This window comes from Strix uralensis, chromosome 6, assembly GCF_047716275.1.
Source record: "Strix uralensis isolate ZFMK-TIS-50842 chromosome 6, bStrUra1, whole genome shotgun sequence".
Taxonomy (NCBI): Eukaryota; Metazoa; Chordata; class Aves; order Strigiformes; family Strigidae; genus Strix; species Strix uralensis.
The window spans coordinates 45,519,996-45,545,829 of record NC_133977.1 but is presented as its reverse complement, the minus strand read 5'-3'; the positions used below and the strand labels follow the sequence as shown (position 1 = coordinate 45,545,829).

The 25,834-nt window shown below is 39.0% G+C and overlaps 1 protein-coding gene across 4 annotated transcripts in view; it reads right to left on the bottom strand.

Moving 5' to 3' along the window:
• Window positions 1–25,834, bottom strand: part of PKP4 (plakophilin 4) — a 99,105-nt gene that overhangs the window by 27,818 nt on the left and 45,453 nt on the right. For 2 of the 4 annotated variants that reach the window (XM_074873908.1, XM_074873909.1), the window contains 7 exons: window positions 16,793–16,827; window positions 11,956–12,087; window positions 11,607–11,797; window positions 10,390–10,948; window positions 7,330–7,521; window positions 5,575–5,795; window positions 3,054–3,182 (listed from right to left, as the gene is read on the bottom strand). In XM_074873908.1, coding sequence (XP_074730009.1) covers window positions 3,054–3,182; window positions 5,575–5,795; window positions 7,330–7,521; window positions 10,390–10,948; window positions 11,607–11,797; window positions 11,956–12,087; window positions 16,793–16,827 — 1,459 coding nt within the window. The remainder of the gene's footprint in view (window positions 1–3,053; window positions 3,183–5,574; window positions 5,796–7,329; window positions 7,522–10,389; window positions 10,949–11,606; window positions 11,798–11,955; window positions 12,088–16,792; window positions 16,828–25,834) is intronic. The other 2 variants (XM_074873910.1, XM_074873911.1) reach the window with 1 other exon arrangement.

The window sequence follows — 25,834 nt, the reverse complement described above, 5'->3', positions numbered from 1 at the left end:
CTTCAAGAAGAAATATTGTAGTAAATCTTAATAACTTGCTTGTTATCCTGTACTGAAAATTCCTGTGAACCACTCACAGCCTTGTTGAAACGGCTGACGGACATTTTCAGTCATTTGCTGTGTTCAGAGAAGAACTGTTACTGCTAAAGTTTTGTTTGCCAGTAATGCAGCTTTTAAAGTAATTTCCTAGACCTCAGCATATCTTTTTAGGGAGTATTAGAAAGAAGTTGCAAAGATTTAAATTTTACACTTAGCTACACACACAAATCAGTTCAAAATAGCATATATCCAGTCCTATTGGCATATCTGAAGGTCTTTTTAAAAGGAAGGTCTACTCTGCACAAATTTCATAAAACAAAAAGAAATTTTTATATTGTTTGCGTTAAGCAGGTTAGCTGCATTTATTCTTTGTTATGTATTTTAAAAAAAATTTTAACATTGTGTTTTGACATCTCATTTCCCTGTAGTGCTTTGTTCAAAATAACCTGCAAAAATACAGATTAAAGTATTTTAGAATTCTGTAATATTTACTAAATAAAAAGTATTTTCAAGACATAACTAAGTAGTATTACTTACAAGACTAGCATCAATTTTAAATTAAAAATCACCATCAAAAGGCTACCACAATATTCTCTATGAACTGTTTTAAAAATATGAGCTATTTTGCAATACAAGACTGGTGCACTATAAGCTGATATTTTAGCACTATCCACAGAACATGCCTAATGGAGTTAGCAAGGATCTCTTTGAAACCCTCACCTACAGCTTATTTATTTGATACAGACTACATTGAAAGCATATACTGCAGGGTTATTCTTTCTCAAGGCAAACATTTCTTATTTCTGTCACTAAATAAGGAAGCAACAAATAACAATTCATACTTTTCAGTTAAATCTCCCTCTTGTATGTCAATACAGCACAAACACTACATCTACACATCCACAACACAGATACAAGTTATGAAGAACAAACCAGCTTTTTTCAATCTGTACTCAAAACTGGATGAGATACAGTTTTTGTGTATACAATTCAAAATAAAACTGGACTAGAAATCCATTCTTAAGATTTGTATTTTGCTGAGTAATTATTTTAAAAGGTAGCAGCTGTTGCTAGTTTGAATGGGCATTTCAATTACTAAATTAAAAAAAGAAAATCTGAATTCTTGTAAAACGATACATGAATGTACGGATATATCAGTACTGTATGTATTTACAGATAGATATTCATTACATGGAAGTGTAATTTATCATTATGTGCAGTTTCATAGCTAATTTCAATGGTAGGTATTCCCCCTGGCAATAAGGGGTTTCTTACACTCACCATCAGGTTTTAGCCACGCATTCTAGTTGACTTTGCCAGGCTTTTAATACCCTTCAGAGTCTGGCAAATTAATCTGGTCTTTACCGCAGCAATAAAACAATACGTTTAAATAATGAATGAAATTACAAAAGCAGTCCTCAAATAGTGCCAAATTCAGTAAAGCCTTAAAATAATTATGGCCCTCTCCCACTCCAAATACTTCCTGGTGGTGCTCTGAAGGGAAGATGAAGTGCCACAGACACCATCAGGGTTCCAAAACAGCCGACCTGGTAGCGCCTGGCCCACGGGGGTGCTGCCTCCCCGGGGGGGGGAGCTCCTTGGGAAGCACAGCCAGCCCGCCTGCCCCAAAGGTACAGGACAGCCTCTTCTCCTAGAAGCCAGACAATCGCATTCTTTCTGTCACAGGATTCTAAGAATTTCTAATGGATGATTATTCCCATTCAAAAGAGATAACTGCCAGTACATAAATCTTCTCTGTTTGAAAAGGAGAAATTTTCTGTTCCAAAATTCCACACACTAAGTGGCTACATTTACAGTTGTGTCTCTGACTACTGTAAATCATCTTGTCTTCTAAATCAAAAAGACAACCTTTTTCTTTGGATAAGGTTTTATGAGCCTGATTGTACCATATAATATGTCTGTAATCCTTTATACCTGAACTGATTCAAAAACATATCAAATGTGTCTAATGCTAAGTAGGGTAAAACGTTGAGACACCGCTTCATACATGACATACAAGTTAGCACCACATTCAAATTCTGCTTAAACTCTGGAATATTGCTTTTAGTTTTGTGTACTTTTGAAAAAAATTAAAGCAGACATTCCATAATTTAAAAAAAAAAAAAATCTGTAATAATGAAAATGGAAACAGTGAAGAAACAAAATCTCCTATAGATGAACATGTGCAGACAAATAATATCCCAAGAATTCCTAAATAAGCTGTCATATCCCTTATAAAACAGCCAGACTACCTTATAAATCTGTCTACATCTGATTATCGCTGCGATCTTTACCAGAACATCAAAACCACCACCATCTTTTCATCTGCCTTCCAGCAACAGTGAGTTATGTTGGGCTATCTTCTTATAAAAGTTGCACAGTTTTACTAACATAAATAATATTTATACTGAAAATAACAGATAACACACACATGAACGAATAAGCAAATTCCTTCAGATCAATAGCTCATAGCTGCTCTGCAAAAAGAGCAGCTCTTCAAATGCCAACAGTTTCTAGACATTTCAGCAGTAATCTGAACTTTCACTCAGATGTATCCTCCCTCCACATCATATTGACGCAAATACTATTCTCTATATATTTCAGTTTCTTTGCTTTGCTCGACAGCTCACTCGTTCCCTGCGATGCTTTAAAACAGCTTGAACAAAACCAGGGGAAGGCCTTCCAGAGTTGTTGCTGTTCTTAGTCTCCAGTCATCAACAGGTGACACAAAAACAGGCTCTGGTAAACATACTTTACAGTGCTGCTGGATTACACAATGTGAATGCAAAATATTTTCATACAATTTCCATGCAGCCTCTTATGACAGGAAAAATCTGTGTGTGTGTGTGATGACACGCACCTAGGTAATTCAGTATTACCATACATCTGGTACAAACAGAAACACAGAAGGTCCAAAATACTGTGTTATGATGGAAACAAACCCCCAAAGAGGTGAGAGGTCTGGTTTCCCTTTTACAGTCTCCCCAGGAGCAGCAAGCCAGCGAGCACAGTACCTCGGTTTTGACTTTGTTATCTCCGAAGCACAGGTGCTGAAGGTAGGCAGCGGCGTTCGCCTGCACCGACGGGAACTGGTGCTGCAGCATGTGAATGACTTCGGGCAGTTCTGGATCGCGCCACGCAAACTCCCTTCGTTAGACGAACACATTCAAGAGAAGGCATTAGTTATAAATGTATGTTTATCTGCTAAGTAGAATAACTAGAGCATCTTAAGTGTTTTTCAACAATTCTGTTTTTGTTCTGGAGTATCAGGGCTAGGAGGAAAACCGGATATATTAGAGTAATTGAGTCACATCACCTTTTAGTCTTCCCATTGGAAAAGGGACTTTACATCCTTACGGTCTTCAGTTAGCTGCTTGTTGATCACCCGAATATCTAACTAGTAAAATTATATCAACTCAAACACTGCAACCTACATAAATCTCCCCAAACATAAATACATAATGCAACAGACACCTGCTTAACAATGCTGCTCAGGGGCATCTCTTCCACACATTTATTTTTTTTTTCCAGTGCTCAATGTTCTTCCTAGTCTGAAGTTAATTATACTTCAACAAAAGCTGCGCAGCCTGAAATTTCATCATCATGATCAGATGCAGGAAGTTTGCATAATTTGAGTTATCCAGGGAGTGTAAACTTAAAATCATTAAAATCAAATCTCCTTCATTAAATAAAATGATTTTGTGCAGACGAATCCTGGAAAAGTCATTAAACATACCCATGCCCAATTCACAGATTTAGAAATATACTCATTAGTCCTTGCTGGGCTATTTTCCTTCTGTAAAGGAAGATGGCAGGGAGGAAGTAGAATCGAAGTTTTCCCATGCTCAAAAATCCAAGTAAATTTAAAGAACAGCATCTGGGGGGCTCTTCAAAGGCTAATGCTCGCCTGGCCAGTTGGGTCTCCCCAGGATCCCTACAGTCACCAACAAGGGAAAGTTCAGTTATGGGCCTACTTTGAACTGCTCAACAACATTGAGGTTTAGTTCTCCATGCCAATGACAGGAAGACCCTACGGAAATCTGCCCTTCTAATAAAACGAGCAGCTTTCTGCATGCTCCCTTGCTCTTATTTTAGAGTGAAGCTTTCTAATAGCCCAGTCTGAGGCTGCAGTAACACACTAACCTGACCGCTGCAATAGCACGACATGCAAATCAGGAACTAAAACATTAAGATGTAAGGTAAAAGCTATCCCGCCGTGAAATTACAAAATAAGAAGGTGCATCAGCAATGAAAACTGAGTCAGAATTTCTCTGAAGTTCCTTGTTATGAATGTGAAGCATCCCTATTATAAGCAAGCCGTGCCAGAACAGGCTGGCAGCAGCAGGCAGCCAGCAAGCATTAGTACTTAGAGGCAAGGCTCCCTATTAACATTATTTTGATGAATGTACCATTCAGTTAAACTGAATTTATCCAGTCTCTCAATATCTATTAAAAAAACAAATGTTGATTTCCACTAATAAACAGAACAACAAAATCTATTAGAGACTGAAGGATAAGGCCAAACTAGAAAATACCTGAATCACACTACGAGCCTTCTGTAACACAGGAAACCCGAAAGACTTCAGTGCAAGACTCTAGTCTGACCACAGCTACCCGCTACCTTTTTTCACAGTTTATTTGTTGCCCAAACGTTTCCATATGGAAGTCTCCTGGGGTGTCTCTGGAGTCCATGTGCTGCAGCGTGAGGTGCTCTGCTTCCAGCTGTTTCTAACCCAGCAGCATGTGGAGTGTGCTCTGCGGGCTGGGGAGTGGTGGGGAGCTGCCGCACTGGACTGGCAGTCTGAGGCGGGCTGGAGTTTCCAGCAATCACACACCCACACTGAGGATAAACACCACCATAAATCCCTCCAAGCTTTGCATGGGCTGGGCTTTGATACTCCCATTTTAAAAGACAAGGTTTTAATGAATAGCGTCTCCAATAAATTGTAATGATGTTACACTTGTCACATGCCCAAACTGTGTACATACATATACAACATCCAACTAGTAACTATTTTAGAAACATGAATGTGTATTTGCCTTCAAAATGGTACATTTATATATCATTTTTAAACTTACGTTGTTTTGAAATTTAAGTAGGCTGCTCACAAAAAATTCATTCAAATAAATTAGGTATGTACTTTCTGATTTTCAAACCCTGATTCCCATTCCCATAAAGAGAAAACTTACTGCAATATTACAGGTTGCTCTGTAGAATTACTCAAAGATATTCAGAATAATCCAGTCAATTCTCATCAAATTTGTAATTATTTCCTGTAATAACTTCTATGTGAAAATAAACATGGAAGGAAAATGTAATAGTAACTAAATGCATAAAAGTTGCTCCTCCTGTAACAATTAGACTGCGGTTATTAATTTGGCTATAAAGGTGTAGATCTTAATATCTTAATTAGTCATGACTGTTTAAACAATGTAAATCTGGGACACGCACAACAGAGCGCCATATACATTCAAAGAATGTATTAAAGATCTTATTGCAGCAAATATGTCTGATTCTTGAAGGCACAAGCGGACTTGCCTGGGGTCTTTCTGAATGCTGTCAATGGATGGAGAGCGAGTGGTCCCGTCGTCGGCAGGCGCTGTGTGCTGCAGCCGGTTGTAGCTGGACTCTGACAGCCGATACTGCATCGACCGGTAGGGTTCCGCATAGGTAGCTGTTGTGTTCAGAGCATAATTATTTCTTTGGTATGTGAGTGTGCTACGCTGACTGGATGATCTTTGCAGATTGCCGACTCCTAGAATAAAATCAGTATTAAAACAAACTAGGTAACAAATGGCTATTGAAGAGAAGAGGCAACACGTGGTTCAAAGAGTAAGCAAAAAAAAAGCCCCAACTAAAACCAGTCTTAAAAACACGTACCATGCTCAGTGTTGAAAGTTATCGCTAGACTGAAGGGAGCCATTACTCAGTGTCCCGGGGAAGATAGAGAGGTTAGTTACAGAACTAACAGTCTGGTGGAATCAGGGCTTAAGCCTCAGCTTGCCTCAACAGATATCAAAAGTAAGAAATGCATCTTGGGCCATCAAGCAGAAGTCAGGATGCAGAATGTTTTCAAAGTTTATAATAAAATTCAATTGCTAACAGTAGTGTCATTTGCCAACTGTACTAAAAAGGAAAAATAAATAAACAAAAATTTATACAGTATTTTCCTTTTACAACTTCATGTACATTTTCCCTGACAAAAAGCTAACAAGAGGATGATTTCAAAGTTTAAGCTGATCCTTTCAAAACCAGGAACATGCATCCTCCTGACTTCACAGAGCTGCTGTGGTAGCTTTTGTTCTTCAAGGTAAGTGATATTAGGTAGACAAGTGAACAGAGAATTCCAGTCTCTAGTTGTGTTTGCCCCCCTGGCACATCCTAACAAACTTAATTTGTTTACTCTGGGTTGTAGAAGAGAGGAAAATTGCAAAAACTGCTGCCTCCTTCAACATTCAATACACTTAGTATTTCAGTTACATTAAAAAAACATTAAAAAGCAATTTTCAATTGTGTGAAAACATGACATATGAATCGGACACTTCTCTGTAAATATTTCTAGAGTCACTTGGTTAAATCACTCTAATACTTTGAGAGTTTTTGCAAATTACTCCACTACACAAACTAATAATCAGCCTTACAGAACAAATTGCACTGCGATATGTGTTACGTTTCTCTTTACAGAAAATCAGTTCTAATACAAATCTAGTGCCTACGCACTTCATAATAGTAGGAATCCTATGAAATCCTATAGAAATATTTCAGTCTCAATACACAATCTTCAGATATAGTATTTGAACATTATCGTTCACTGAGAAGTTGGGTAAAACCAGTATTGTTACTATGAAAGATGTAGGTAATTTAAGTGTGCAAGCTATCATTTTACTGTACTGATGAATAAAAAAATATGAACAAACTCAATTCGTAAGAGAATGATGCACAGAGAAGGCAAGACGAAGCAATAAATTTTTTGTGTCACGAAAGACGCTTTGCTGCAATGTACCTGAGCGTGTGATATCGAACAGAAAATACTCTGACCCTAAGCTGACACTGATACATAGCCCTGAGTACTTCCTGCAAACATCACAAAAGCTTTTTAATTCCTGCTGGTTATTTCAAGTCCTTCAAACCTAGTCTCCATCTCTGTTAATTTATAACACCCAGCTTTTCCTTTTATACTGGCATTACGAATCTCATCTATGCCGCAGGTTCCAGAAGAACTCCAGCGAGTAAATGCCGCGTGAGTGGGGGCGCGGTCGGTGCAGGAGCTGCGGGAGCCTGTTGCCCACCTGAGCCTGTCCGGTACAGCGCTGACTGGGATCCCTGGTGGAGCTCAACCGTCCCGTGGTTTGGGCTGCGGTACACCGGGCTGTAGTAAGTTCTGCCCTCATAGATGGGGGTGATGTGCAAGTCAGGAGAGACAGCTGATCGCAGCTCTTGTCCTAGCTGGCTGTGTTGACTAGCGTATGAACTCCTCAGGCCTAAAACCAAGAAGAGGGAAGTAGGTACATGGCCTATATCAATTAAACATAATAAAGCTCTCATGCTTGAATCTGTCTTCTTTCAGCCAAGAAAAGGTGTTAGCTATATCTACAGTTATAAAGATTTATCCATTAAGCTTCCTTCCATTATTAAGTGATCCATACTGGAAGATTCATTGACAAAGTAGCGTTTCTTTGATGAAAAGTTTTGTCCGTACACTGACAACTTTAGTTTTCCAACTTAATTTTTTTGGTAGCATTGATAGTTGAAAATCTAAAACATACAGAGTAAAAGCTAAGTCAGCATGTGCCGTTCACAGATTCAGACATGAGAAGGTAAATTGTGAACCTGACAGAAATCCAGTTGTGAAATAGGGCACAGCCTAAAGGGGGACATAAACCTCAAAGTGAGACAATACATAGCAGTAAGAGCAAAAGTCTTCTTGGTAGTGGCAGCAGAGATTTAAGCATGTGGAGAAAAGTAGTTATGAAGGTTTAAATAGCCCATGGTGGGGCTGTGTGTGTATATATATATATATATAGTTATGCTGCAGCTGTAGGAGAACCTCTTTTTTCACGCTGCCTTTCAGCTGTCCCTCTTGAGTTCCTTGTAACTTATCTCTGCCTCGTTTAAACTTCACTCCTCAGCAGCGGACCTCCTGCTACCACTTCTGCAGTGCTAGATCCAAGCACATTACAGGCAGAGGTGCAGAACAGCTTTTCAGCAACAGCATTTTGAACAGCACTGCACAAGGTCAGACCTGCTTCTCCTGTGAAGGTTCCCCCTCTGTCTGCTCCATGAAAACTTCATTCGTGTTGCCTACAACTCTTCCCTGCGTTCCAGAGCGTTGCTGTATTTCCGTCACCAGCACAGATGTATCTTTCCCTTTGCTGTATTGCTAACTGAGTTAACAGCCAATCCCCTGTTACGTTCACTGGTGCCATCCTGATCAGGTCAGTGGTACAATCTTAATCCTGTATTTCTTCTTCTTCAGCCCTGGAACACTTTTTGACATGTAGCACCACCCTCCCACTATCTAATGCGTGCTTTGCACATACTTCGCACCCTGGCATTGGTGGTGTGCTAACTAGCTACCCTCCACCAACCTTCTCATCTATTTTTAATGCTTCCATTTACAGCATCCTAGTTCCCCTATTTTATAAGTTAGACTTTCAGAGTCTACAGAGAAACACTAATATACTAACCTGGGTAGTGGGAAAATAGTTAGAAATCAGTTAATTCTGAGACTTGTTCATCATTTCCAACTTGAGTTTTGTCAGCTTTTGTCCTGCTCTTAGAACTGAGGGTACAGAGTTTTTGCAACTAACAGGATGCAAACCCAACGGAAAAACTCTTCTGCACTCATCAGCTTCTCCCCTACCCCTACTCTCGAAACCATTCTTCTGGAAGCATGTCAGAACTGCTGTATTTCAATACTCCCCTGTAATCTCCCACACCTCCCTATCATCTGTTTCACTGCCTTACACACTCCTAACTGACAGGCTCCCTGGCTGAACAGTTAGCTAGTTAAGTGCTAAACAAGCCTCAGATGCCCATGTCTAATAAACTATAAGCCAAACCCGTATTTATTTTCAAACTTACTTTACTTATATATTATGTAATTGCCACATAACACTTTTACCACCTATACCACCTTGGTTTTTGAGTATTACACTACCAGCAAAATTCTCTTTAATTTTGAAAAGCTTTTATTTTTAACGTCTGCATTCCAGTCTTTTGAATTTTTACTTGTGAAACCGTTACACAATACTTCTTCTGCCTCTGAGATTGACCTTGCCATGGGATCCCCTTCCACTCTCTGACTTTTCTTTACTGCATTGTGCAGTGGCCTAATCTCCCCTTCACCCCTTTGGAACTCACTCCAGTTCCGTCTGTCTTGCAATTCACTTATTCTGTGATTTCACCAGTTTTGTTCTTTTAAGTAAATTCTTCAGAGTAAAGATGACTAAATATACTTCCCATTGTACTACAGTAAGTGTGGCAATCACATACATCCCACTTGGTCTCAGACCAGCATTCCTCATGCTTCCCTTCCTAGGCTGCTAACCTAACTTTATCAATCTTATCATAATTGTCATCTTTCTCACCTAGAAGTATACGCAAAGTTTATCTACAACATTTACTCACTACATCAAATCATAAATTGTTAACAGAGTTAGAAAAAAGTTAACAAATAAGTATGTAACATATGAATGGTATAGCCAAGGCAAACACATTTTTAAATGTTTAGTCATTCACAAATTCAAGTAGGGCATAAAAACAGCACAATTTTTGTGTTTAAAAGATATTTTAAATACTATTTCATAAAATTAATACTCTTTAGCATTACCATTGTAGGCAGTAAAGCTTTAGCAGCTACCAAAGCAATAGAATATGCTATGTGAACTATGCAAAGGTAATGAAATGATGGAGATTACAGAACAACTTCAAAATAAAACTAAGTAGTGATGTGTAACCAAATGTATCCTGCATCTGAATATTCCCCGCCTCCCTGAATCACAGAGCTGCAAGAAAACCTTTGGGGATCTCACAGGTCATCACTAAGATGACACATCTATAGGTGGTGAAGACAGAGGGACTTGGAGGACTCCAAATTTCACTTAGCTACTTAAAACGTACGATTTAATTTAATGCATGGCTAGCAATCTAGTAATTAAAAAGACAGTATTCACAGGGAACTTCTGGTATGATCGATAGGCAGTGTTTGACATCAGTATTCACAACTGATTTGATACATCCACCACAACCGTGTCCTAGTGCTACACAAAATGACCATTGCATGACAGGTTTTCTACAGCTGTAGGTTTGTACCGAATTTTAAGCTGTGTCTTTACCTTTTTACTAACCTGTAAGGCTATCGGGACGCGGGGGGACCATTCTCTCATATATATCATACTGCTGTCCGTATTGTTCAATGTCATGAATTGTCCTTTGCAGAGTTGTTCCCAAATGCTGTGGAACTGCCGTCATGCCAGAACGCTTCGGGGAAGAAGATCCCAGCTGAGTTTGGGATGGAGAAGCTACTCTGGTTTGTACATCAGCAAGGGCAAGAGGAGAGCCCAGTCTGGATGATGTTTGGTACTGGGAAGTCCCACCATTGGGATTTGCCGTCTGTCGGGATGTCACAGAGCCGATGCGTCGCACGGCCGTGGGGGAGGCAGGCCTCTGCGCGGCGTACGGGGACGCTGCCCGCTGTGCGGGCAGAGTCGTGGAGGAATAGGCATGAGAAGGAAGGGATCTGTGCTCGGTAACCGATGGAGAACCGTACCCGCTACCCAGAGAGGTTCGCAGTGACCCCCTTGAAGGGGAAACACCGGTGCTGACCATGTAGGAGGGAGACTGTGCTCTGGATGGGACTGAGCTGACTCGTCTCATGACTCGGTTGGTGCCAGTATTTACTGAAGGCTGTTTAAAACCAAAAACATTTATTAGTTTTATCATTTAGGCCATGTAGTGGATACTCTTCTCTCGCAAGACAGAAGTCAACAAGAAATGTACACAATTTAACAATACATAAAAGCAGTTAAGAGCAGCTTTTACCCTAAACATAGTTCCTTCAGGTTTTCCTGTAACTTTTTTCTAACTGGTATCTTAATACACAAAATGGCAATTTAACATTAAAAACCCATCCATCCCTCACTCTTATTTGGCTTTCTACGTCAATATGCACCTATGCTTCCTTTCCTCACTACTCTACCACTTTGGAAATTCAGGAGCAGTAGTGCAAAGAGTTCCAGTACAAGCTGATAAAGTTTTGCCAATTACTGTCTCACTATCATTCTCATTAATGAAAAAGGAGGGGAAAAAAGCCAGAAACAGTAGAAGGTACAGGAACACAAATACCATCTTCCTGAACCAGATCACGTGCACGCTCACTTCAAACAAGTCTGTCTGCTTCAAGACATTTCTGCTTTTTAACCAGTGAAGGTGTTAAATAAAAGTGTAATTTAATAACGTTACTTCTAACCTATACAAAGGTAGATCCAGCTATACAATTACTGTCTTTAAAACTGTGTTACAAACAGAGTACAGGCAGAGATAAAGTGCACTGTTCTGAGCATACCTGGACTGATGTCTGCCCTTCAGCTCGCGAGCTTCTCACCAAATGGTTATTAGTGGTTCCAATAAGGGAATGCTGCTGTCTGTTTTCTGATTTGCTCAAGTTTTGGCTGTTATGGAAACTGCTTACTTCCTGGTAACCACTGTCAGAGTAAGAATTCATTTGTGTTGAACTTCTTGAGTTACCTACAGACCCTGTAGATATGAGGCCAGCATAAGAATGAAAGCTTTGAACAACTTCATAAATATAAAATATTATATAATTTTTTTATTTGTTGCATTCATAATTGCATTACATTTTTATACAGTCAATACAGAAAGATATTCTAATATTTAAAATGCACACAACAGACCCTCACTTTCATGGAGAGATGTCTGTTCAGGTGAGTAGAGGTTCCCTTGTTCTGGTTCTGTCCTAATGTCATAGGCATTGGTATGAACACACTCTGACACTTGGGGTTTATTTACACTGGTGGTCGGAGGATCTGAAAGAATAAATTAATCAGATAAATCCAATGTTTCATATGTAAGTTTCCTGCAAACTCAATCATAATTATTTTCTCACACATACTAACGAAGAATGACCTTTCAACATAAACGGAGTCTACTGGTAGACAGGGACCAGCTACTTGAAAAGGAACATGAATACTAATGTCTGAGAATCTTGTTTCCTGGAGTTTTGATGTAGTTCTACAATTCTAGTTTTTCAAATGTACATTCCAAGCTATTTTAATTAAAAAAATTAATAATTACCTAGTACGTATATTTTGCAGAGCAGGAACATTGTGCAGCTGTGTTGTAGTGCACAGAGGACAGCTATCCCTTGTCTTAAGGTCCTATAACCTCAAGGGCTTCATAAGGAAAAGGCTGAGTTGAATTTCATCCCTCTGTGTACCATCAACAGAAGTTGCTGCCAATTTTATACATTTTTTACTTCATATACTACCACCCAGATGTTTACTTTTTAAGAACTCTTAAGCTAATTTCAGTTCTAAGAACATGAGCTGCACTTTACAGGCAGCACAGTTCTAAGAACATGAGCTGAACTCTACAGGCAGCAAAGTGTCATCATATGCAAGAGAAAGCAAAGGAGAAATCACAGCACTATTATGAAGAAAGGAAAAATTTAAACATAGTCTGGAAAAAGAGGACAAAGGTGAGGACACGAAACAACAAGAAAAACTGAGAATTATTTTGACAGAAACATTAAGCATTCAATTGCCATCGTGTTACACTTACGGGTGCAGAACAGGCGTCAGAGATGCAGTACAGAATCACAGAATCACTGAGGTTGGAATGACCCTTCAGATGATGGAGCCCAACTGTTAGCCCAGCACTGTCCAGGCCACCACTAAACCACGTCCCTGAGTGCCACATCTACACGTCTTTTAGATACCTCCAGGGACGGTGACTCCACCACTTCCCTGGCAGCCTGTTCCAGTGATGGACAACCCTTCTGGGGAAGAAACTGTTCCTAATATCCAAACTAAACCTCGCCTGAGGAAGGGGGGTAGGAAATGCGGGTTACGTTTAAAGGTAACATCAGGTATGTAAATTCTCGCTGAAGAAAGAGACAAATGAGCCTAGAGTGAAAACCAAAAGAAACACGCTAAGAAGCAACAGTCTAGTAAAAACTTCTGAGACTGCTTCATGTCAAAAGTTGTGAGTTGTGGACAGTGAAGCCTGCTAAGTGCTCTTCGACAACGAATATGACAGCACGTTACAGAATGAGGCAAAACTGTTGCAAGTTTTCAAAAATTAGATGCTAGGAGAAGACAGAAAAAAGGGCTGAAATAAATTCTGTGCAATACCTAACAAAACCTCTGTCAAACTGTCAAAGAATACCCGGATATAAAATCTAGTGGCACTCACAGAAAAAAATCCCCCACAAAACCGACAAAACACAAACCAAAAAACCCCTGACAGATGAGGTATGGGAAATTCTTTATAACAGTTGTTACTACAGTATACTTCAAAAGAGAAATTTAAAAAGGAGTACTTGTACCTATCAAGCTATAAAAAAATACTCTTAATTTTTACCAACAGCTGTACACAAGATGCCAGTGTCTCACTATTTGCACAATTAGCCATAATGGAACATTCATACTAAAAATGTTACTCATCAATTGCTATTATAAGGAATGTTTGAATACTATTCAACTACCAGATTAAAAAAATATATTAAAAAAAAAATCAATGTTTTAGAAATTACAGGCAGTCAGCACAGTTACTTATCAGTAGTACTTTCTTAGGTCAAAACCGTCTAGTAAAATTTGATGTTAATTAATTTACTAGAATACGAGCATCATGACCAAATTTAATTAAGATTTAATAAGAACTGTTACTATACTTCCATGAATTTAATCATCCATATGCCTAGAAATGATACAGAGAACCAACACTGAAATAACTCACCTCCACAGCTCCTGTTACATTAACTCGATAATAGACCATAGCAGACATCAGTGGGTATTACATATTCTTTAGAATAAAATACTTGCGGGGACTGGGACATTTAAATTATAATTGCACTCAACTTCAATATTTTAATCTTCAATCTCTTTTGTTTAAATAATACAAGGCCCTGTTATTTTAGTTACTTGATCTTACATGATACTAAGTCAATGTCAAACTGACAAATCATCAATTTTGGGAGAAACACATAGGAAGAATAAAGTCCAATTGTACAGTGCTGTACAGATGTTCCAAAGACAGAGGCCTGAACCCAAACCTCGTTTCCATCGCACATTTGCCACCAAGCAAATGCTTTCACAATGCTAAAAAATAAAGATTGTTTAGGCTCTCTAACAAAGGCAAGAATGCACAATAAAGTGAATTGTTGTCTTTCTATCTCTCTCTACTACTATAAATCATGAGGAGAGTGGCCTGAATAAAATAATAGCCTTTTTATAAATGGCCGCTGATCTAATATTCTGTTTATAAGCATCTGCAAAACAACATTATTTTATATTTCTGTTAAAAATTGTGTGTAATTCTACTGATGCAAAAAGCAATTAGAGCTATGGTCACATCTTATCACATCATCTACTGATGTTTTTTGATAGAAACTACTATCTGCAGTCAGGAAAAAAAGGTGATTTAAGGGAGTGTTTTCATTCATCTTTAATGTCTGTATTTTGCCAATTGCAGTTGGTAAAGCATCATCTAGTGACACTTCTTCAAAACAAAGCTCAGGAGTGAAGCTGTAAGTAAAACCCACAATCATGCTGTAACAACCACCTAAATGTAAACATTAAATGATGTGTATCAGAAAACTCTAAGCAAAAAATAATTTTTTTCAAACATGCCCACTTCTAAGCAATTACTCCAGAAAAGCCTTACTTTAGATACACAGAGATGTGACAAATATACATCTAGATTTATATTAATGCATACAGTATTTAAACAGAAGTATGATCTTCTGCCATATGTTAAGTGACTTCTTAACAGGGATGCACACAGGAGATCTCTAAAGAAAAGAAACACACAAATGGGAGGAGATAAGTAGAAGATAAAATAAAAATATGAGCTGGATAGATGACAGAAAGAGAGGAACTAACAGAAAGTCAAGGAGAAAAACAAACAATAGACCAAGAATAAGTTACAGGAAAAACTGAGGAGGAAATAAAGAAATGAAATGCAATTGGATGAGATAAATCAGTAAAACTATGACCAAGATCTGTCAGAAGGTATCATTATCAGTTGTGAACTGTCACTGGAACATTACAGAACCAGGGGAAATGATGTGATTTAAAAAAAAAAAAACACAAAAAACAACACAAAAATAAGTTTCACCTTGAAAGAATAATTAAAACTAATTTATCAGTTACTTGAAAAAAACAAATTTGACTTTGGTTTAAAAGCATTGCTAAAAGAATACCTGAAAAGCAGCACCATGACCAGCAAAATTTAAATGCCAAAGTAGGCTGCTGGGAATATTAGATTTAAAAGAAAGGAAAAAAGCTAGTGTGTGCCTCACCTCAGCTGAGGCGATACCATGATGGCAACTGAAACCATGCAAATACACTTGTATACAATTTTAAGAGCTTAGTCTCTGAATAAAACAATAAACAGGAAGGGGAAGGAAAAGTAGATAGTTTGAGATACTTATTTACCTAAAATAGTCATAATTATCATAATTATGAATATCCTTGAGTAAACAAGCAGATAACTACGATGTGTTACTCTCTGTCCATCAGAAACTGGATAGGTTAAAGCTGCATGTATCCTTACACAAAGGTATGATATTAACACTGTGCAGAACTTGGTTAATAAAACTTTTAACCAGCTATCTAAAATGCTGATTGCATCTTGATTACATTCGACCAGTTCTGCTTAACATGCCATCTATCAAGAGTACACGACTGAATGAGAGAAACACGATCTAGAGCAGAAAGCGATTCGCAGGGAGTCAAGGTCCTGCTTCTGGTCGCACTGTGCGGTTCTGACGTATTGGCTGCTGCACACACGCCTCCCCACTCTGAGGAGACCAGCGCTGCGCCGAGGACTGACTCTTCAATATTCCGTATTTTAACTGCTGCAAAAACCTAACTAGCTAAATGCCCTGATCTGTGAAGGACAGACTGGATTATTTCAACAGACACCTGAACGTCACTTTTAAGATACGGTGCCATCCATTCCACCTAATATACTCAAGAGTAGATGCAGAAGTACTACAGGACAAACGTTTATTGTTTTGGAAAGTTCAAGCTATCCCGAGACACAAAAATAGAAAAATCACTCTCAGAAAAACCTTCACTTACTGGAGATTTGCTCAGTTAAGCAAGAATATCTGTAAAAAGAAAATCAGTTTTCAAGCTTAAACAAACATACAGTATTTTTTCATGACCCTTACCTGCCAAGGGGAAGACTCAAAAGTATTTCTGAATTAACTGCAAAGGAGACTTTTGTTATGGTCACATGTCACACAAAAATGCAAAGGCACAAAAAGGTTCAGGAAAAGTACCTGCAACTACCTCTAAGCCAAAACAACCTTTTACAATAACAGAGGAACACACAAGTCTCTTCATGTGTGAGAAAGAGGATATTAATGTCATACTTCAGAAAAGATACTTGAAAAAGATACATAGCATTGCTGCTAATGTTCAGTTCACTTCAAAACAAGCAATGAATGCCAAGAAAATAAAGCTTTTTGGGCTTAAAGCAAAATGTACACATAAAAGATAATACCTGATGATCTCCAAGGAAATGACTTCTCAGTAGAGCTGCAAAGAAAAAAAAAAAAAAAAAAAAAAAAAAATCACAGAAATGAACGACGTGGCTAGTTTGGATTTTTTTTTTTTTTTTTAACCAAAGCATACAAAATTATATAAAAAAGCCCGGCAGATAAAAGTTTCAATAGCCCATGTAAATAACACTCTGCAGCACTTTACACCTGACAACTATACCGTTGGTTACTGATTTTAATTTTGTATTATTCAGAGGGAATTCCTTGTAACTTTCTGTATGGCAAATTATCAAGCAGTATAACCTATCTGCACCAGGACAGGTAAGAGCACGATTTGTGATACACACCTCCTATTTAAGTTGTAATGATGTAAATAAAGTAATATACAGCAAATGCTCACAGTCATAGCTGTATGATTAGCCGTAAACAAGCCACTTCAAAGACAGAAGCATTCGCTGCTCATGGTAGGGTCTAGCAAAGGAAGTTTGAGAATCACAATTCTAGAGCATTTTGCTTCTACATACAAAGCAGTTTGAAAAAAAATTAACAGAAACAAACCTACAATTTTTATTGTTATTTCATTTTCCAGTTTTCCAGAGAGAATTCTGATCCTTTGCATATGATGAGAAGTTGAACCACTGGACATACCAGAACATGTACACCTCTAAGTGTAAACAGATAACAGATTTTACATTGCCAAGGTTAAAGAGATGCCTTAAGAAACAACTATTTCACCAGATCAAGCAGGTGTTTATCATCAGTGGAAACCCCTACTTCTCTTGTATTCTTCCAATAACTATTTTATATCAAACCATCTTAACCATTTTGTCTTTTCTACAAAGCAATGTTCTTTCACATGTTGATAACAGTATTGATGCACGACTACCTCTGCAGACAAATGCAAAATTCATCCATGTATTAGATACATTTTTCTATAAAAAGATCTAGAGTATTTCCTCACTCTACAGATGAGCTATCGAACTTTGAATACTAAATCACTTTTGCAATGATTATAAGCTGCTATTTTCTAAACAAAAAGCTATCTAAAGGAAAAACAGGCAAGTCCATCAGATTTTATGATATCTAAATATCAGCATGAACCTGTGATTTTTGCATAAAATATACCTATTTCTAAATTAGTATTATTTCTTTTACTTCTTTCTACCATGGCTATCAATTAAAAAAAACTTTAGCACAGCAACATGAACAATACTAGATACATATTTTCTAAAATGGAAACAATAATTTAGGAGCCTTTTTTGGCAACAAAGCATTTATGTATAGAAGAGCGCTAAACTTGCATACCAGCACAAACCAAACCACAACTGCAATTAAATTTAAAGAAAAAGGATTCAAATGCAGGCTTCAAGTGTCTGAAAGCCAACTTCATATCTAGTAGTCACAGAATTTTTACTTCGTATCGGTTATTCTTTTCCTCAGCCTACAACTTTAGTTTTGCAATCTTTAGGGGTGCTATTCTAATTTTTCCTTTAGAACATACATAAAGTAGACCAGGAGAGAAGGGTGCTCAAACACAGACTCCATCAAATTCAGATGCATGCCTGAACTTTCACAGGTATCTTCTCTTTCCTGAGGAACCATCTTGTCCAAGCCCAGAAGCACAACTATCTTAAGTGCGACAAAGAAGTAGTCAGTCAGCAGTACTGGAACACAAGTCCAACGTCAGAACCACTAAGTGAGTACATAAACAAAATCAAACTACACGCCACAACAGGATAAACAACTAGTTCAATTGACTGTGCTCCTGTGGATTTCACTAGGATAGTTTAAGAACTTACCCCACAACAACCAGCAGCTACCTTCCCAACCTCAGCTGCTGTGACCATGTGAGTTCTGTCATTCCACCCGAGCACAAAGTCAGGCGGATTAAACTACCTTTAGTGGTACAGTTTAAATTGGGATTTAAACAAACCCAGATTCTGCATGACAGAACATGCTAAGGCATTTCAGGAAAGAAGGTCATAGCCTCCAGCTAACAGGAGATAATGAACGGCTACAGATGGTTATTTCTTAAAATATTACAGCTTTTTCCACAGAAGAACAGACGAAGTGAACATGGTGCACAAGCTGGACAGCTCTGTGAAAAGCCAAAATTATCTAGAGACAGCTGGAACGTGGCAGCAAAGGATCTGTACCACCAGCACCTGGCTGTTCCAGAGCAGTACACACTGCCAAGACCACCAAACCCCAGTGTCCGCACAGCCCTGGGCTAAGCTTCATTCAATTTAAATAAAAAGGTAAAAATATTTCTAATTTCTAGTATGCTACCACTGACTCTTAACTAGTGCATTAACTCCAGGAAGTTTTTTTGGCATATGTTGGGGATTGTAACTACATATTAAAGTAAATTCTGTGCAACTTTACTGGGTTTTTGCTTGCAAACTGAACCTTGTAGTATTTTGATGAAACCTTTAAAAATATTTCTATTGTTAAAAATTCATGAGGAAATCTGTACCAAAACTGGTATGGAATTCAAAAGAATCTGTACAAAATGGAATGAATTTTAAGTATTGAAAGCTGAGTTCTGAATGTTAGTTAATTTACATAAATTCTTTACAGAGTATATTCTTTACCCTTCACTGAGCAAACTTGGATATAATGGGTTCTTCAATCAGTTACTGTTAGCCTATTCATTAATGCTTTGCTCCACTGAAATGAAGAAATATGAAGATTATTTGACAGATACTGTGGACACTGGGCCCAGAATTCTCATGCTACCTGAACATCAAGTTTTACTCTCTTCACCTTTACTTTATTCCTCAAATTTTCTGGAAACTATTCCTTATAATAAGACTACACCATTCTGTGGTGCTAGCAAAGGTAAAGGGTGCAAAGCATACAGAAATGCTTTACTCTGACATACACAAGATTACAAAAAAACCCCAAATGTATCTCTACCCCACACATCTGGCTAACTGAACTTTCTTTACATGTACAGGGACTTGCAAACAATAAAGGCTGCTCTGACTGTGGGTCACAAATAGAAAGCTACTTCATGAACAGCTAAACTGTTTAAGAATTTAACTTGATTCTCATTAGATTATTTTGCACAAGTCCAGCATCTCTCACCCACTGACTTCATCATTTAGTTTTGTCACCTTACAGATGAAATGTTTTCAAGTTATCAAAATCTTTCAGCTTTGATAAGTAAGTCTAATGCACTTTATTCCACTGTTTACAAACCAGTGTGACCAAACACTGACTGCACCACCAGTGAGAAGCTGCTGCCCGCAACCAGCCGTTACGCTGCCTCTTCCCGACATTACCACGTGATATAGCTAAAGAGAGCCCATATCTGGTGCACTGCACTGCTAAAAATACTTAATTTTAGCCCATGATTACCCTTGAAAAAGAATTAGGTTAGTAGGGTAGACATGCAAAAATTATATTTTTCTTTCAGAACAGTTTGGTATGATGTATATAATTTTGAGTTAAAGAAGTTAGAGATAAATATTATTATAGTATAGTAGCTATTTTTAAATGCTATGAAAGGAAAGCACAGATAAAATATCACATACGGTCATGTACATGAAAAGAATTTTCTCTTCCCTTCTCAATCTGCTTCACAAGAGCACAAAGAATAAGTGAAATAAAAACATAACCCTACACTAAATGCATATACAATACATACATGTAAACACTACTTTTTTAGCCAGTAACACAAATATTTGGTAACTGAAGATGAAGGATGCACACAAACTGCTGAAATTAATCTATTCACCTTTTTTTTTTTTATCCTTTTTTTTTTTTTTCCTCTTGTATTTCCTAAGTATCTGGATCTTTTTGTTTGTTTTGGGGTTTGTGGTGGGGTTTTTTTTGTTTTGTTTTTTGTTTCTTTTGTTGTTTTGTCCCTTTCTTAATTTCACACTTTTTCTTTGCCATGTTAAAGCTTTACTCTTAGACACAAAATTGAACTAGCTGCTAATCTGGAAAAAAATAATCATATCATATCACGGACTAGCTTGGGTTGGAAGGGACCTCAAAGCCCATCCAGTGCCACCCCCCTGCCCCGGGCAGGGACACCTTCCACTAGCCCAAGGTTGCCCAAAGCCCCATCCAACCTGGCCTTGAACCCTTCCAGGGAGGGGGCAGCCACAGCTTCTCTGGGCAACCTGTGCCAGGGCCTCACCACCCTCACAGGGAAGAATTTCTTCCTTAGGTCTAATCTAAATCTCCCCTCTTTCAGTTTAAACCCGTTCCCCCTCGTCCTATCCCTACACCCCCTGATCAAGAGTCCCTCCCCCCTTTCCTGTAGCCCCTTTCAGTCCTGGGAGGCCGCTCTAAGGTCGCCCCGGAGCCTTCTCTTCTCCAGCTGAACCCCTCAACTCTCTCAGCCTGTCCTCACAGGGGGGTGCTCCAGCCCCCCGAGCATCTTCGTGGCCTCCTCTGGCCCCGCTGGAGCAGGTCCGTGTCCTTCTGCTGTTGGTGCCCCCAGAGCTAGACCCAGCACTGCAGGGAGGTCTGATGAGAGCGGAGCAGAGGGGGAGAATCCCCCCCCCTCACCTGCTGCCCACACCCCTCTGGGTGCAGCCCAGCACACGGTTGCTGGCTCACAGTCAGTTTTCCATCCCCCAACACCCCCAAGTCCTTCTCCTTGGGGCTGCTCGCAGCCCCGTCTCGCCCAGCCTGGATTTGTGCTTGGGGTTACATCTGATCAATGGAAAATGTTTTGTTTGAAGTGATTCAGAGACAGAATGTACAAAGCATCACTAGTACCATTTTACATTCTTTAGCTGACAGCTCTCTATAAATAAACACTTTCCAGCTTTGGATTTCCAAGTTAGAAGACGAGGTCAAGATTTGTCTCAGTCAAATGGGTACGGCAGCTCAGGGACTTGGCCATGCTCTGGAGGCAGAACTGGCCAGTTGAGGTCATGGCCAGGTCTCTGGCAGTGCCTGTGTATGGGATAGCAAGGCTACAGGAAAAATACTAAAATTTACAAAACCTGCAGATTTCTAATTTTTGTTAAGATGTCTTAAGCAGTGCAGTATTTTTTAAAATTATGTAAACACAAGTATGATCTGCAGTTTCTAGACTGGACAGCTAACTTAAATTCTTGGTCTACACATGTCTTTCGCAGGTATTATATGACATGAAACAGCTTAAGCCTATTATCTTAGCAAGCATTCCATAAGATGACATGTATTTCTGATTTAAACAGTACCACTTGAGAGAAAAGTAGTTATTAGAGAAAAATAGTGCCTATCTTAACTGCTTGAATAAACGGCTGTTGTAATCAAAAAAAGGCAACAGCTGAAAAAATTAAGTATTATTTATTAAATATTTCTAAAATGGTAAAAAGCTGTAAAAAGCTAAATATATAATTCTGTTGAAAATGTATGTATTTCACACATATTTCTTTAGTATTTTAGTTCCCTGCTCGGCTACGCTTTCCTCACTGGAATACATCTGTTCTGTCAGGCACCCAGTAGCAAATGGTTCATTCACAGGGATTCACGCTTGCTGCTTAGGCAGAGCTGCCAGCCAAAACTTAAGTGCCTGCTAAGACTGAATGTATTGTTCTACTTATCCTTTATTTTCCCCTTTAAATATCTACATCAAGAACACAGTTACAATTACATGCAGTATGAAGGCTTAAAGCTTTGTATAACTAAATTTTTGGTATAGGGGGATTTTTCTAATAAAATGGCATATATTAAACTCCATAAACTTGTAATACACATTACAAGCAAGTGGCAACCATCAAAGTCCATGCAACGAGATTTCATATTTTTGCTTTTCTTGTTGATACAGGTTAGCAGAAGTTTTCACAAATGTTTTAACTAAATGAGGCAATTTTCAGTCTTCAACTTTTCTAACAGCTATCTTCTTGGTTTCACCAATAGGCCTAACTCCTGTACCACTCTGCTGGACACTGCACAAAGCACCATAGCCATCTTATGTCCCACATACAAAAAATCAAACGGCTCTGCCACCAAGAGCAAGCGGTGCTACGACTCACTAGACGTTTTCAGCTGGCACAGGCAAGCACTAACACTCTGGGTATGACTTTAGAAAGCTCCACCTGCAATACTAGACCCAGATGCGGTCACTCCTACTGAAGGATGTGATTTGTGTTTGAAACTGAGGGCTGAGGAGCAAGAGACTCCCACAGCAGAGCCACACAGAACAGCGGGACATGGCAACACCCGCCCTAAGGCCTGCGGAACACCCGCAGTCCTGCGCTGCCCAACAGCAGGCACGGTTACCGCTGCGACGGTAGTACCGCCACGCCGCCCGCCACCAGCCTCTTCCCACTGCTACCACGGAACAGCCATTCAAGACGCAGGTGCCTGGCATGTTTGACTATCTTCGGAAAGAATTAACAATCCTTTGAGTGTTATTGTAGCTCATGGTGCACCACAGGACCTCCCACTGCACTCACTGCCCTTCCAGCACTTCAGGCGCCCTCAGCGGGTGACAGGTTGACACGTACCACCTGATCCGACACAACTGCCCACTAGACTTTAGGTCACCCTGCAGGAGCACTCGTAGGAGCAGCTGCCATAACCCACCGGGCACACACAGCCGCTGACCGCCTCCCAAGCTGCAGCGTGCGGTAGCTGTACACTCACCATAAAAGGAACAACCCTATTTTGTAGCCCAGTCTGCTGTTGGGTAAGATAATAAGTATTTACACATGCAGCTGAAGTCAGTATTAAATCATCACTCTTCAATTTATCACCAGAGCAACTCATCAGTAAGCTACATTTTTTTTTTCATATTTGAACATCAGCAAACAGCATAAAACCCCCCATATTCCTCCATTCTACTGGCACTCAAAAGCTTTGACAGAATTTCAGAAAGGCTTACAGTCTGGGTAAACAGAAAAAAAAATACAAATACTGGAGCTACAACAAGAAACTTTGCAAGTTTCACTCATTTTTGATGTAGACAAGCAAAAAATAAGCATTTCTAAATTTCTGTGGACTCAAGACAAATGATAGCACACCCTGTCATCTCAAATGAAGCTGATGCTGCCTGAGTGGCACAGCTGAAGTGCCAAAGGAGAGCCACAGCATTCAACATCAGAGACCTGGAATGACCTTCTGTAGCTCAGGATAAGTGCTTTTGATCCCCCACTCACCAAGCTGAACATCTTCAACAGGCTTATTAAATGATGGATTGACTGGAAATATGGTGACTCTCTAGGCCCTAAGAGTTGGAGTAGGGACCCTATAATGCTTCCTGAAATCATGTGATAAAACTACTACCTAGGAAATACGCAACACATACTGCATACACCTCAGAGGTTGCATGCCCACCTTAACCACCAATGAAACTACCTAGAAGCAGGATTCTTACTATATTTACATTCCCAGGACTGCCCAAAGACTGAAGTAAGCAAGTACGAAACTGTATAAACCAGAAGGAGACACATCAATGGATACTTCTGCCTAACACGTAGGTACGGTCAAAAGAGCAAACTCAAACCAGGCTGTGAAAAAAAACATGAAAAAATCCTGGACATTTGCTGACGTTACATAGACCAATGGTTCTGTTCCTATTTTTTTCTACACCCCCCCCCCTCAGGAAATTAGCAGAAATGAAAGATAAGAAAAAGTAAGTTAATTTCCCATGACAATTCTGAAGTAAGGGCATTTCAAAGTTCAACCAAATAGTAAAGACTGAGGAAGAGACACTCAATGAGACTGTTTCAAAAAACAGGAGAACAAACCTAACACTGTTCATTCTCAAGGTCTGAAATTAGGGTCACAAGGTATCATTACAGTCTAAAACATAACAAAATAAACCCCAAACCTTTATATATGATTATTGGTAATATCAAGAATAGAAACTCTACAGCTAGATTAAGGATTTATAATACACTCAGTAAGAACTGTAACACCTAAAACAATCATAGCACGGACCAATTTCTAACAGAAGGAGATTCCTACATTCTGCAAGGGAGATGGGATCCTCCCCCAAATGTTCAGCATCAGCAGCTGTCAGGTGACCTGATGACCAGTTATTTTACCTAACGCAGCAAGCGGTTCCTAGCTAGCTACTAACGACGGAAATAATCATTTTCTTCTAAATTGTTAGGATAAATGGACTCTTCATATCTGTGCCCAAAATACTCTTCCAACACCTCTATGATGATCTATGGAGATCTTGATTTAAAATTATTCATTACTCAGCTGAATTCCCTCAAATACATTTTAGCCCTGCTTTTAGTGTACACTGAAGCTCTGCAAAAGAAATTAAGTATATATTTTCTTACTCAATTTTAAATTTAATGTAACCCTTTGATTTGTTTTCCAATTTCAGTAAGTGTAATATTAGTGTAAATAAATACATGAATAAATAGTTCAAATTACTGTGATTCCTTCCCTCTTCCCACCCCAAAAGCAAATACTGATTCTAAAGGTAATTTTTATGGAGCTTATAATTTGCCATGAAAGTTTGGTGACATCATATAATGCAATATATGCAAAGCAATTTCAAATATACCTTTTGGAAACACTGAAATATTTGATACGTCATAGGAACAAAATTAAACTAGTCTCTGTAAGGATAATTACACCCAGACCAGCTCCCTGTGAACAGTCTTGCCAGGATGAACTTGCCGCCGCACGCCGTGGAACGCCCCGAGCGTGGGGGCGGCGCACGCTGCGGAGGTGTCTCGCACGTTACTGCTCCTCAAGTGGAGCAAAAGTTACCCAGCTTAACACGACCGCGGCCAGCGCTCAGGCAGAACTACTTGCTCTGTTTACACTCTGTAAGCATTCTCCCACTGTATGAGAAAAAAAATGTGTGACCATGAAATGCAATACATGTTCAGCTCTCAGAAAATTTACAGTGTTCAATCACAGAGTGCATTATTTTACTGAATCACTTTGGAGTACATTGTACTATTACAGAAAGAGCACAGTTGGGAAAAAACAGAAAATATAAACCTTCATAGTAGCTAAGAAATACATTTACTTTTACAAAACTCAGAAGACTGCAGGTAGCCATGTTATTACTCGGACTGACCATTCAGTACTTGAAGTGTTATTTTTTTTTCATCATTTACTGT